Source organism: Photinus pyralis, unplaced genomic scaffold (assembly GCF_008802855.1).
Source record: "Photinus pyralis isolate 1611_PpyrPB1 unplaced genomic scaffold, Ppyr1.3 Ppyr1.4_LG3b, whole genome shotgun sequence".
Lineage (NCBI taxonomy): Eukaryota > Metazoa > Arthropoda > Insecta > Coleoptera > Lampyridae > Photinus > Photinus pyralis.
This window is the reverse complement of record NW_022170510.1, coordinates 23,117,871-23,130,233: the sequence shown is the minus strand read 5'-3', so window position 1 is coordinate 23,130,233 and position 12,363 is coordinate 23,117,871. Positions and strand designations below refer to the sequence as shown.

The window sequence follows — 12,363 nt, the reverse complement described above, 5'->3', positions numbered from 1 at the left end:
ACTAGCACTTGAAATCCTCTAAATTCACATATTATGTTGATAAGAAAGTGAACGGTTGGACAGAACTTTTTGTTTATTAATTTAATATGTCAATCAAATACGTAGAAGTACAAGTCAAACAGGCCGTATTTTATTCTGTCATTGAGATATTTTCAAAGAGTAATTTCGTTCGAACTTTTTTAATTTTAGGTATGTAATTTCTCTGGAAATGGCGGATGGTGGCAATTATTCATTTTAGAGAACTTGTCCAAACGTTTATTGAGCGAAATTTCGGGTTGTTTTCTAAAAGTGACAGCGTGACAGTTCTCATTATTGACTACTAGTTAATAATGTCCACATTATTAACCACTTTGAACAACTGCCGAGAAAGCCTACTTTACAAGTGGAAAAAAGGTTAATAATCATGTCATCAGACGCTAGTAGTGAAAAAAAGCATCTTTGAATACAGCCGACGTATTACTAATTAAGGAAACTTCCATGAATAGTTTCGCTTCAGAGCAGAAGCTGGAGAGCACGCTCTTACCAAGCATATTGAATCTGCACCTGGGAGTGCCAAGTATGTGCAAAATGAACTGATAACATGCTGTGGAGAAAAAATTAACAATGCTGTCCAGTGTGTTTCCTACAATGATGCTCTAAACTTGTCCATATCAAACGTTATGAGTGTGGAACGATGTATAGGTGTTATAGAAAGTATTGTCGCTTTTTTTAATGCATCTTCAACGCATAATATATATTTTAGGAAGGCACCTAGTTGGACTGAAACTAGATGGATAGACAGGCACGAGAGCATCTTTTTCTTTCAAAAGTGTCTGACGGGAATCAATAGCGCTCTCATTACAGTGTCCTAATGGGATGACAATTATACTGCAACGTCTGTAAACAATGTTTTGTCTGTAACATTGCCTCTGAGTAGATTAATGCAGAAGAAAGGTGTTAAACTTTTCCAGAAGTGCCGTGAAAGAAACAATTGAATTACTTAAGAAAAATGTGTGGTGCCTAGCACAGATACCACCTGCACATGCGCGTTCTGTACCAAAGCTTTTCAGTTCTTTCTTATATGTCTAAGAATATGTGAACCAAATTTTGTTTCCAATCGGTTCAGCCGTTTATCCGGAAATGAGAGTTTGGCACACTTGGGCATGCGCGATTCTGCCCAAAAGCTTTTCAGCTCTTCCTTTTACGGCTACGAATATGTGTAACAAATTTGGTTCCAACCGGTTCAGCCGTTTAGGCGGAAATAAGAGTACAGAGAGACCGACAGACCGATATCGTCGAGATTTTGTTTGATTCCGATACCTGGTGCTTCAAAAGGTGTATTTCTATCAAACAAGTTGGAGGTCATTTTTTAGCGCAATGCAATAACCTCCCTTACTAACGTGCGAGTGGTAAACATAATATGTTATAACCACAGGAGATATTTTTATATTTACCAATATATATTAGAATGTTCCGTCATCTTTTATTGTAAATTTGCATTTACTGTTTTGTTAGACTCTACACTTATATTATGGACGCCGCCTATGCACTCAGTACGCAAATGGGAAAAAGAAGTCAAATAAATAAAAAAAATAATAATAAAAGGAAGACTAGTGCAGAGGTGTTTCATAATCTCTTTATTGAAGCAGAAGAGAGCCTAGTTACCAAACAGAGATAACTATGCCACGGGAAATGCCCTAACAGACCAAAAGAGACAATTACAAAACTGAAAAACCTGAAGATTACTAATTACTATAGAGTTGCAGTTTTCAATCACACATTGGATAACGTAATAAACGACGTCAACCCCACCCCCACCCCCACCCCCGATGTGTGAAAGGTGCATGACGAGGAAAAGTGGCTTAAATAATATGTGAAATCTCGAAAAGAAAACGAAAGCACCTAAAGAACGTATGAATCTGGCGTAAAGTGTGAATTGCGACATGAGAGGGAGTGAAGAATTTGTGGAGGAGTTGTGAAAACAGAAGGTTGAAAGAGCATCAAGAACTTGGAAAGAGGGGTTGTCAAGAACAGCAAAGAAAGAGATCAGCGAGGAGGTGCGTGAAGATTCTTCTGTTTTAGTGTTTTATTATTATGTTTTAACGTTGAATAATTTAAAATGCAATTTACCGCTTCGCTTCTGTTCCCAGTAAAATCGGAAATAGGTGACAGTGGGTACCTAGTGTAAGAAATTGTTGTAACTAATTTTTCATTGCACGTAAAACAAATATTGGGGTTTTAAAACCAATATAGGTACATATGGAGCGACATTTTGTAATTCTAAAATCAATTTAGAACTACCCACTTTCTGCGTAAGAATCCTACGTGTACACCCTATGTATAAGAATATACCCATTAACATAACAACAAAACTTTATTACACATTTATTATTAAGATAAAGACAATCATTGTATATCAAATCAAATACTTAAATAAAAGTTTGAGCAATATTTGGAAGAATAGTTATCGATCCTCCAATGTTATTTCAAATAATCTAATATCCTTTGTGCTTGTATTTGTCCAGATTCGAAAGCGCCGTGCGTTGTAGAGAAATGTTTCGCATTACACGCTTCCCCAGCTAAAAGTATTCGCGGCACATCTCCCACAAAGACAGGCTCAGATAGCGTCAAGGGTCCTGTCTTAGTCTTATCGCATTGTGGTGTTATGTGACAATATCCACCTCGAATCCACGGAGACGACATCCACTTTGTTCTAAAAATATTCAAACAAAATTTGTTTTAGCCATCGTACGGACAGGTCTGATTTAATTATCGAATGCAGAAAATGAATTTGTCACCCTCATTGAGAAATACCTAACGGTTTTAAAGCAATTTCGCTAAACGCGCGCAGTTCCTTCCTGTTTCCAAAACTGGTCGTGAAATTTAATAAAGTTCGTATTTCATTAATAAAATAATTAAAAGGAAATGATAAATAGCATTCATTTGTGTGTTATTGACATTATTTAAATCGTCCAGCACTTACGAGGCTCGACTGTTCTTTGGCAACGTTAGGAAAAGAAATTGGTACATCTACAGGGACAATACAAGTGATAGGCCATGATTAAGGAAGCAATTGTGGTATGCCAGAAGACAAAGTTAAGTTTACCAACCTGATAACTTTTGACGGATTTGGCACTGATTTATTTAAAATCATTTCAAGTAATTCCGTACAATGTTTACCAACGTCAGCTTCACTTAGCTCTTCCATGGCCGGAACACCTTCTCCACTCACCCATCCCAACAGTACATTGGGTTGGTTGTATACTACATCGAAACCTGTGATGTATCTAATCCAATTTCTACTTTTATGTAATTTGGTATTTCTTCTCCAAACTATTTGAAATCCATTAGTATTCCACCACTTATCGTCGTATATCAAAAATATTTTGGCTATACCATAGAATCCCATTGAACTTATTGTTACGCTTAATCTACATGGTAGTTGCGGTTGGAAGAAATTTGGTGAATGTTTTAGGAAGCCTAAGGAGAGAGTAACGATTACATGATCGCAGTCATACACTTCTCCGTTTACACAATGCAGTCTTGCATAATCCTTATCCTTTGACCAGCATACTTTGGAAACCGACGAATTATACTTGAATACTTCGGTCGGCAACATCGAAATTAATAGGTCGACCAATGATTTATAGCCATTTTTTAGATTTACATGCTCCGGTCCGGTAATGTACCTTCCCCATTCTTTAGCGGATAGGTCTTGTAGGCTGCAACACGAATTGTCTACTAACAAAAATTTAATGTGCCAATCGTATAATTCTTTTTTCATTTCCAAAGCGCTCGCACCGCGTTCGATATACGCTTCGAACTTTTCTTGTATGAAGTTCCCAACGGAAGTAGGAAAACTCCCTTCGTTCACAAATTTTTCGCATTCGAGAGTAATTTTTCTTAATTCAAAGTTTACTTCATTAACTAGAGCGGAATCAAACACAAACCCATCGTCTCTTATATATAATCCACTGCCTTCCTCTGACATTTCATCAGCAAGCAATTTATGTTTCTTGGCTAATCTATACAAACAATTATCGTTAGTACCGTGAATCCATTGAGCACCAAGGTCTATAAAACCATTTTGAATAGGAACCGTTTTTATTCTTCCTCCTGCTTCTTCTTGAGCTTCTAATATTTTTATATCTTTGTACCCGTTCTCGTATAACATAAGCGCAGCTCCGATGCCCGCCATGCCAGCACCAACAATTATCACCTGGTAGTGGTGGTTCACAGGACAATTCCTGAAAAACAAAGTACTACGCTTTTAATCTGTGATAAAACAATATTAAAACAACGGCTATGATTTTCAAATGGAGCATAACGTACTTAATGTATTTAACAATTGTGCGTTCTGTGCCACAGGCGCGATTATTACGAAAGTGAAAAGGATTTGCTGCTTATGACCTTGTGAAAAAATGCACATGCGTGTTCATGATCATCGTTTTTTAAATATTCATCATACTGTACCGAATATTCCAGAAATCTCGATAGACATCGAAGCGCCATGAAAGATTAGTCATCGGAGATAAAGGGCAAAGGCGGAAGTGACGCAATCTTTCCGGGAAAAATGACGTGTTTATTCTAAAACATTCGGAAGCGTTCTAAGAACATTATATAACAATAGTCGTTTGCTATATAAGTAAATCGAATTGCGTTTCAGCCAGTTCTAATTTCAACCCCGAAGTAATAAATAGTTCGCGCTGTTATAAATCAATTCATTTCAAGACTGTTATAAATGTATTATTAATTAGGGACCAGGCTAGATTAAGAGCGTTACCTTTTATCAATATAATACTGAACTCCCAAAAGATTTCGTTAAATGATTCGGTAAAAAATTTAGGAGTATACATGGACAACAAACTTAGATTTAAGGAGTATGTCACTAAAAATCTTAATATCGCGTATGGTGTGTTAAAATTTATCTTTAGAAATCGGCACATGATGAATGTGAAACTAAGGTCTCGTGTTTGCAATGCGTTAGTATCAAAATTCAATTACGGTGATACAGTTTATCGCCTTTGCTTGGACTCTATTGATGCCTCAAGAATCCAAAAGCTACAAAATGCGTGTTTACGATTAATTTTCGGTATCCGTAAATACAGTAGGATTAGTCACACTTTAGGGGCCTTAGGAGGTTGGTTAAATATACGTAATCGACGCGACGCGACGTATGCAACATCCTGCCTCACTGTTTCACCAAATTATTGCAAAAGTCCACAGCACCTTTTCCAAAAAATATCGTTTCGAAAATTCGAACAGATGTCCATACGCTAAATTTAAAATATAAGGGATGTTAACACCACCGACTCACAATACGGAGTATTTCAAAAGATCATTCACTTACAATATAGCAAACGTTTATAATCAGCTACCGGATACTCTGAAAAGTATGTCAACTAGTTGCTTCAAATCGAAGTGGCCTAGCAATCAATGGGTAAATAATACAAAATAATGATTTGTTGGCGTGGTAAAGTGCTAACGGTTTTAAAGTAAGCACCTCGTTAAGTTGCTTAAGAATATTTTCTTTCTTTTTTTTAAATTGTTTAGTTAAATACTTTTTTTTTCTTCTAATAATGCATGTAGTAATGGGGTTAAATGGAAGAGCAGTACTGAACTTCGCCCTTAATTTTTGATGTACTGGAGTACATCTTTGTTTTTTTTTAATAATAAAGGCAATATTATTATTATTATTAATATTCGAAAATAAAATAAATCACGTAATTAAATTTACGTTACAATACAAAACTTGGTTTCGTTATCATTTTCTCCTCGACCACATGTTTCTAAAACAAAACGACAAAGGCCCATATCAGGAACACTGACAATTAATAGGTACAGTCAACTTATACAAGTATCCTTAGTGGAAAAGTAGAGTAGTTTTTTTGAATAGAAATGTTAGTTACAAAAAGTTCCCAGGATATACTTAACAAAAAAAACCTTAAAAAACTTTTGACATCGCTGTCTCTTATCGTTCTCGAGTTAGACGAGGAACAGACGTGTAAAAGTATTTCAATTGTTTTTGCTCATTTATGCCCGTTTGCACCGACAAATTTAAGCAGAGCTTAGCTTAAGCGTAGCTTAAAATCCATGGCAACCATTGTCTCAATAATCGTTGCCATGGATTTTAAGGGACGCTTAAGCTAAGCTCCGCTTAAATTTGTCGGTGCAAACGGGCGTTAATCCTACTTCGGCAGATCGTCATTTCTAGTGCCAAGATAAAGTTATAAACAAAGTTTCATTGATGTACATATTTTGCCTTCAAAATAACACAATATGCAAACATATACAGAGTGTTTCATTTAAAAAGTTCATATTTGGTTATTTAACAGATTTCGTAGCTGCAAGAGAAGGTTCGCAACTGCATCGGTTCTTGATGGAATCAATTCGGACAGTTTAATCTAATAGTCGGAGAGCTGGTAGACATCCCATCCCAAAATTATGAACTCGCTAGGAGCTCGTTACTAAAGACAGTTGTCCCGAAAATTTTATCAAAATTGATCAAAGTACACTGAGTGTTCATGTATTTATGGCGGTCAGTATACATTCTTTCAAACTTTGCCAAAGACGCCTGGCAAAGTGTAAGGCCCCACTAAGTGATCTGGCTTATTGATTTTGTCATTCTTTAAATATCAAATTGAAAGGTAATAAAAATTTCGAAATGCCTCAAGGACATTTTTTGAAAAAAAAATCGTAATTTTAATACAAGGGTTGACTTAGCCCCGCTATTCTTCAGCCAAGTCTGCAATTCTGTATTTGGGTATTATTGGAGAAGTATTGGACAAGTTTTCAGCGTGCCGCAAATACCTACTTACCCAAAAATGTCTGCCAGCTCTCCTACTATACCTAACGTAGACCATATGGCAGCATAATTTATCATTGCATTGATGCAAATATCAAATAGTGTGAGAATATGAAAGTTTTTTTTTCCGGCTACGGCTGCAACATAAAGATTTCAACTTTAGATTAAAAATCACATACGTTATTGAACACAACTGTAGGAGGTATAGAAAATTAATTTAATCAGGGACTATCCGCGCTAAAAAAAAACTTTAATCGTCTGTATCATAATTTTCGTGAAATCCTAAACCTATATGAACATGAAAGTTTAATTAATCTGAAAAACTGGCACAGTTTTCCACAATGGGGTGCGGTGATCCGAGAAATTTATAACGAAGGCCTATTGTAATTCATCATAGTATCGATTTGGCTCATTCCTTCAAACCTTATTATTTGTAGGACTTTTGACAGAATGTAATAGATTATAGAGTCGCTAGTCGACTTTTGAACGTATATTGGCCAACAGTTTTTGTCCATATCTTGTTTTTCGTATGTACTGTTGTATATGAAATATAAACATCTTCCAAAATAGCAACATATTCATAGATGTTAGTAAATTGTGCATGCCGATTTGCCGATTGGAAGTTGCTCTTCTAACTTTAATATGAAATACAGTATAACGACGATAGCGCAAAACCTTCTTTTCGATGCATTAGAAAGGGCATAACATTAACAACAAAGGAATTTAATTTAAGTGTTTTTCAGTCTTAAATTATTCCCAACATTCGAAAATATGAATTAAAACTATAATCTCGCAAAAAGTATACTTTGTTGCGCAAAATAATAGGTACATTGGGACTATTTTGTAAACTTCCATTTGGAACACAGGATGCACCTGCAATAATGAAGGGGCACTCTTTCCGGTGTGATTTTCAATGTTTCTTGAAGTTTAGATGTGGTCGTAAATGAGGTGGAGATTGATCAATTCGAGGATATTCTTTGAATTCGAGGTCAATTTTATTTTGTTTCAGAATAATTTTACGTTTAATGTTGTTTAAATAAAAATAGGAGTTCGTTATCGCCGCGTAAAGCTAATTAATTTCAAGATACGCAGAGGGTTTTTTTTCGAAGGAAACACAGTATATCGTTCCACGACTCATTAATTTGATAAATAAGTAGAGGCTTCAGGTGCAGAAGAGAGAGTCGTTTTTTTCTTGCAACTACTGTCGAACTACTCGAAATGCCTGTTTGGGTTCGATTAATAAAAAGTCCGCAAGTTTGCGCATCTAATGTTTGCCTTTCTGTGGTTAAAATTAAAAAAACTCTATAAATACGAAAATTGACATACGACATCGACACGACACGACATCGTTACGCGTTATAGAATAGGCCCCTACAAATTAGACTTGAGACTTATTATTACACTGACATTTCATTAATTTAGTAGTATACTGCAGATTTATTTATTTATTATACCTCTCTTGTTCTGGGCCCTGAACAGACTTTCCCCCAATTACAGAGTGACCCGCATAATGATTTTTAGAGGTGCCTCTGCAGAAGGTCTTAAGTTGTTTTATACTACTCCGGTATGTACCAAACGCACTAGGAAAACTGCAAGAAAACCTAATTCAATTCGGAGTATCCGGTAGAATGCTTATAGAATACAAACTCCCTCTCTATATGTATAGGTAGGTACACAGAAGAAAAAACTTCTGTAGTTCTGTGTTAATTTCAAAAATTGAACAAACGCGATACATCACTGCTTTTTCTGATAAGTCACATCCGTTTGTTCAAAATACAACGATATGGTGGTAGAAATACACGTGGTGAGTATCTTACAGATGCAGCAATAACCAATAGCAGTGATTCTTACACTATGCCAATAGGTAGGTACCTAATGCGAACCTATAAATGCCGAAATCACGAAGTCATTACTTTATTGTGAAACTAAACACTCATGTTTGCTAGCAAAACTATGCTTAAAATACAATAAATCAGCACGTTGCTACTGACGAACTAAATATCTACTTTTTTACACAATGAACATTCATCTATTTCTATACTTTTTTGACAATGCTAGGATATAGGTATTGCAGCACCGGCGCAACAGAAATATTTTGTAGAGTGTAGCTGTAGAGTAAAATGTTCTACCATTGAATTTATACTAACATGCGTCCTTCGGATCCTTAATTCTACTAACAGCATTTAAACATAGTTTTCATTTCGTGCATGTTAAATAAAGATACTGTAAAACATTGAACACATTTGATGCAACCAGCAACAGCAGATAGTACGTACATTAGTTAGATATTGATTTTCAACTTTACGTTTTACAAGACAAGCATTATATCGGAAATTATACGTACATTCTCAAGCCACCCACTCATTTTATGAATCGAATTTTGTTTTTAAATGTTTTTAGGAAAATATTGAAACGCATTTTACATATAAAGCTTCATATATCCAAGGGAAATGATTTTTGTTTGTAGCTACACCTATACTATTCTAGCAAGCCAATTCACACACAGATGGAGCCTCTAGAAAAAGATACTTGCTTTATTCCAGATTAATTTAAAACTTAATTTAATGGATCGTATTTTTAACTCTAGTTAAATAATAATTGGCAATTTATTGTACCTGCAAAGAACATGGATTGATACGAGGAACAAGTTCCTGATACATAGATACAAAGCGGCACTTCTTTTTTCGATATTTGGCATGGGGATCTCGCAAACTAGCGTAGGTGGAGATACGAATAAATGAGAAAGGATTATAGATTTTATAAACTATTTCAATACTCCTTTTGTTTATTTTTTCAATTTATGGCTATCTAAATATATCAAACGCTTTACTCGAAGCATAGGAATGGATATGGAAGTGGAGTTCTGGCTATCAAAAGGTATCTCAAAGAAATTTAGCTCTGTCTTCATTTGCTAAAGCATTTCAAAAAATACTCAAAAACCCGGTTTTGCCGCTACTTATTACAGTTGAATTAATAAAAGATGAGCCCTGTGTAACTAGTTCATGAACCAATTTGAGACGAGTTCTTTGTTCTGTATCACTTGTGTACACATGAGCGAGAAAGAGATGGTAACAATCTGAAATTTGTTCACAAACTAGTGACGCATTATGGCTCACCTTTTGTGAATTTTACTGTAATTACTCTTTCCCGCTACCAATGAGTATTTTATTTAGAAAATTCTTGAATAAAATTACTTTCCCGAACTTATTTTGTTGTGTGCTCGGGTTCTAACCAGAGACTTGTTACTCAAGTCTCTTGTTCTAATAAAAAATAAATTCAAAGTGTATTGTGTGTTGTCTACCCAAACCAATTGAAGTACGACAGTAAGGAAGTAGTTCTGACCGATTGTAGTTCTGCTAAACGAGAACTGTAGTTCTTTTACAATGACAAGTCAAGACACGTGACAAGATAACTTAACATAACCCAATTTTTTAAGTGTACTCAAATACTTAAACCAAAATTTTTATCATTGAAAGATAGTAAAATTATGCGTACTTATATATACGAATAAGCTGCAGCGAATCCATAGTATACTGGACTTGATTTTGTCTTGTATAACCCGAACATTATAGGTAGGCAGATATAGGTATGTAAGTTACAAGTTGCTTAAAAGTGCTTACTGCATAAGTAGTTGCAAAGACATGGATGAGCGAAGATTTGTATTTGCAATGCTTTTGAACAGTCTTGTCCCAGTTATATATTGTTGGCTGTAATTGCTCACTTTATGCAGTAATCAAAATAAATAATTTTCATATTGTTCAAGGTATGAACAATTTGCATACTATTATTATTGGTGCTGGTGCTGCCGGAATAGCTGCCAGCAGCAGATTATTAGAGAACAATATCCAAAATATATTAATATTGGAGGCAAGAGATAGAATAGGAGGAAGAATTCATACCATAGAGGTGGACGGAAGTGCACTTGATTTTGGGGCGCAATGGTGTCATGGAGAAGAAAATAATATTGTCTATACATTAGCGAAAGACTTAGATGTATTGAGTCATTCAAAAAACGAGTACAATTCTTTTAACGTTTATTCTCCAACATTAAACCTTGATAAGGATGTTGTGAACCAACTTATTCCGATAGCTGTCACTATTATGGATGATACAGAAGCACTTCAAAACAGCACAGAGAATTTTGGGGACTACTTTGAAAAAAGGTGAATTAACATTGCTATTAGTAGTAGGTATGTCATTTGAGTTAAAGTAAATCCATGTGTTGGTAGATTTTTGGCTGAAATGAAAACTGACTTTGAAAACAAGCTTAGTCCACAAGTAACGACTGCACTCATGGATTGGTTTCACAAGTTTGTTAAGTGTCTTAATGCGTGTCCAACTTGGTACACTTTGTCTGCTAAGGGATTAGTGCATTATGAAGTCTGCGATGGCAATTATTATCATCAATGGAGAAATCGTGGATATAAAACAATCTTAGAGATTTTAATGGTAAAAGATATGTGCATCAAAGAATACATATGAAAACAAAGATTTGCAGCGAGAATTCCCAGATCCTCGAAAGAAATTACCTATTAGCCAAAAAATACTTTTAAATAAAATAGTCAGTAAGATAATAACAGACAAATCTGATGGAGTTACTGTGATCTGTAGTGATGGTACAAAGTATAGTGCGAGATATGTTCTGGTTACTTTACCGTTAGGTGTATTAAAGGAAATCCATAACAGTTTATTCGAGCCTCAATTGCCATCACATAAAGTGAACGCTATTAATGGATTGGGTTTTGGCACTGTTAATAAGATATTAATCAAGTTTCCCTTTCAGTGGTGGCAAAGAGATGAAAAAGGGGTTAGTATAGTCTGGTCTGAAAAAGATCGTGACAATGTCTTGCGAGAATTCCCATCTACAATGTTACAGGTTTGTTCATCTTTAGTAATTTGTTCCATTAATAATCTTATGTATATAATAGAGCAGAAAGTCATGGCTTGAGAGTGTTATGGGTTTTTACCCAATTGATAGTCACACAAATATTTTGTTGGTTTGGTTAGTGGGTAGCTCACTAGAAGAAATCGAAAAATTATCCGATGATAAAATAATTGCAGGATTAATGTTCGTGTTGAAATATTTTATTGGGTCAAGATATCCAGATCTACCAAATCCAATTTCAGTCATATGGCATGTAGTATTACATTAATTATGAAGAAATGATCATGTTTAGTATTGCAGCTCTAAGTGGTACTCTGATCCATACACACGAGGTTCTTATTCTTACAGAAGTTTAATTTCTGATGACATGAATGTGTTCGCAAGTGACTTAGCAGAACCTATTCACTTAAACAATAAATCATTGTTGATGTTCGCGGGGGAAGCGACCAGTTCTCATCAATATTCAACAGTTCATGGGGCTATTAGTAGTGGTTTCAGGGAGGCTGATCGAATTATTAACGTTTGCAAGTAAGTCTGCGTTTTCCTACACTACATTCTAATTTTTTTTATCTGCCATAGGACTGAACCAAAGAGTAAATTGTGAAGTACGAAATTATTTTGACTAAGAATTATAATGGTATCATTAATTTGTTATTGTCTATTATCTTTATTAACATTAAATAATGTCATTGTC

At 35.1% G+C, this 12,363-nt stretch overlaps 2 protein-coding genes across 5 annotated transcripts; one reads left to right on the top strand and one right to left on the bottom strand.

Moving 5' to 3' along the window:
• Positions 1-2,381: 2,381 nt before the first annotated feature.
• On the bottom strand, positions 2,382-9,273 carry LOC116166339 (spermine oxidase-like). 2 transcript variants are annotated; one of them, XM_031481288.1, is made up of 3 exons: positions 4,063-4,202; positions 3,090-4,004; positions 2,382-2,692 (listed from the first exon to the last, which is right to left on the bottom strand). In XM_031481288.1, the coding sequence occupies exons 2-3, from the start codon at positions 3,968-3,970 to the stop codon at positions 2,461-2,463; spliced, it is 1,113 nt and encodes a 370-aa protein (XP_031337148.1). In that variant the 5' UTR covers positions 3,971-4,004; positions 4,063-4,202; the 3' UTR covers positions 2,382-2,460. The 2 variants fall into 2 exon arrangements, with proteins under 2 accessions (XP_031337148.1, XP_031337147.1); XM_031481287.1 differs by adding an exon at positions 9,129-9,273 and having other exon boundaries at positions 2,383-2,692; positions 3,090-4,226.
• Positions 9,274-10,179: 906 nt separating this feature from the next.
• On the top strand, positions 10,180-12,363 carry LOC116166763 (probable polyamine oxidase 5). Of its 3 annotated transcripts, none has more exons than XM_031481864.1 (7): positions 10,180-10,356; positions 10,548-10,947; positions 11,014-11,233; positions 11,283-11,660; positions 11,713-11,918; positions 11,970-12,197; positions 12,249-12,363. In XM_031481864.1, the coding sequence occupies exons 2-7, from the start codon at positions 10,550-10,552 to the stop codon at positions 12,271-12,273; spliced, it is 1,455 nt and encodes a 484-aa protein (XP_031337724.1). In that variant the 5' UTR covers positions 10,180-10,356; positions 10,548-10,549; the 3' UTR covers positions 12,274-12,363. The 3 variants fall into 3 exon arrangements, with proteins under 3 accessions (XP_031337724.1, XP_031337723.1, XP_031337725.1); XM_031481863.1 differs by having other exon boundaries at positions 10,180-10,370; XM_031481865.1 differs by having other exon boundaries at positions 10,180-10,370; positions 10,995-11,233.

Excerpts from the sequence above, each read along its gene's own strand:
- LOC116166763 (XM_031481864.1), top strand. The coding sequence starts at position 10,550 with ATGAACAATTTGCATACTATTATTATTGGTGCTGGTGCTGCCGGAATA. Across the intron at positions 11,234-11,282 it reads CAATCTTAGAGATTTTAATG|CGAGAATTCCCAGATCCTCG; the intron begins GTAAAAGATATG and ends AAAGATTTGCAG. Across the intron at positions 11,661-11,712 it reads TCCCATCTACAATGTTACAG|AGCAGAAAGTCATGGCTTGA; the intron begins GTTTGTTCATCT and ends TGTATATAATAG.
- LOC116166339 (XM_031481287.1), bottom strand. Across the intron at positions 2,693-3,089 it reads AATCCGTCAAAAGTTATCAG|AACAAAGTGGATGTCGTCTC; the intron begins GTTGGTAAACTT and ends GAATATTTTTAG.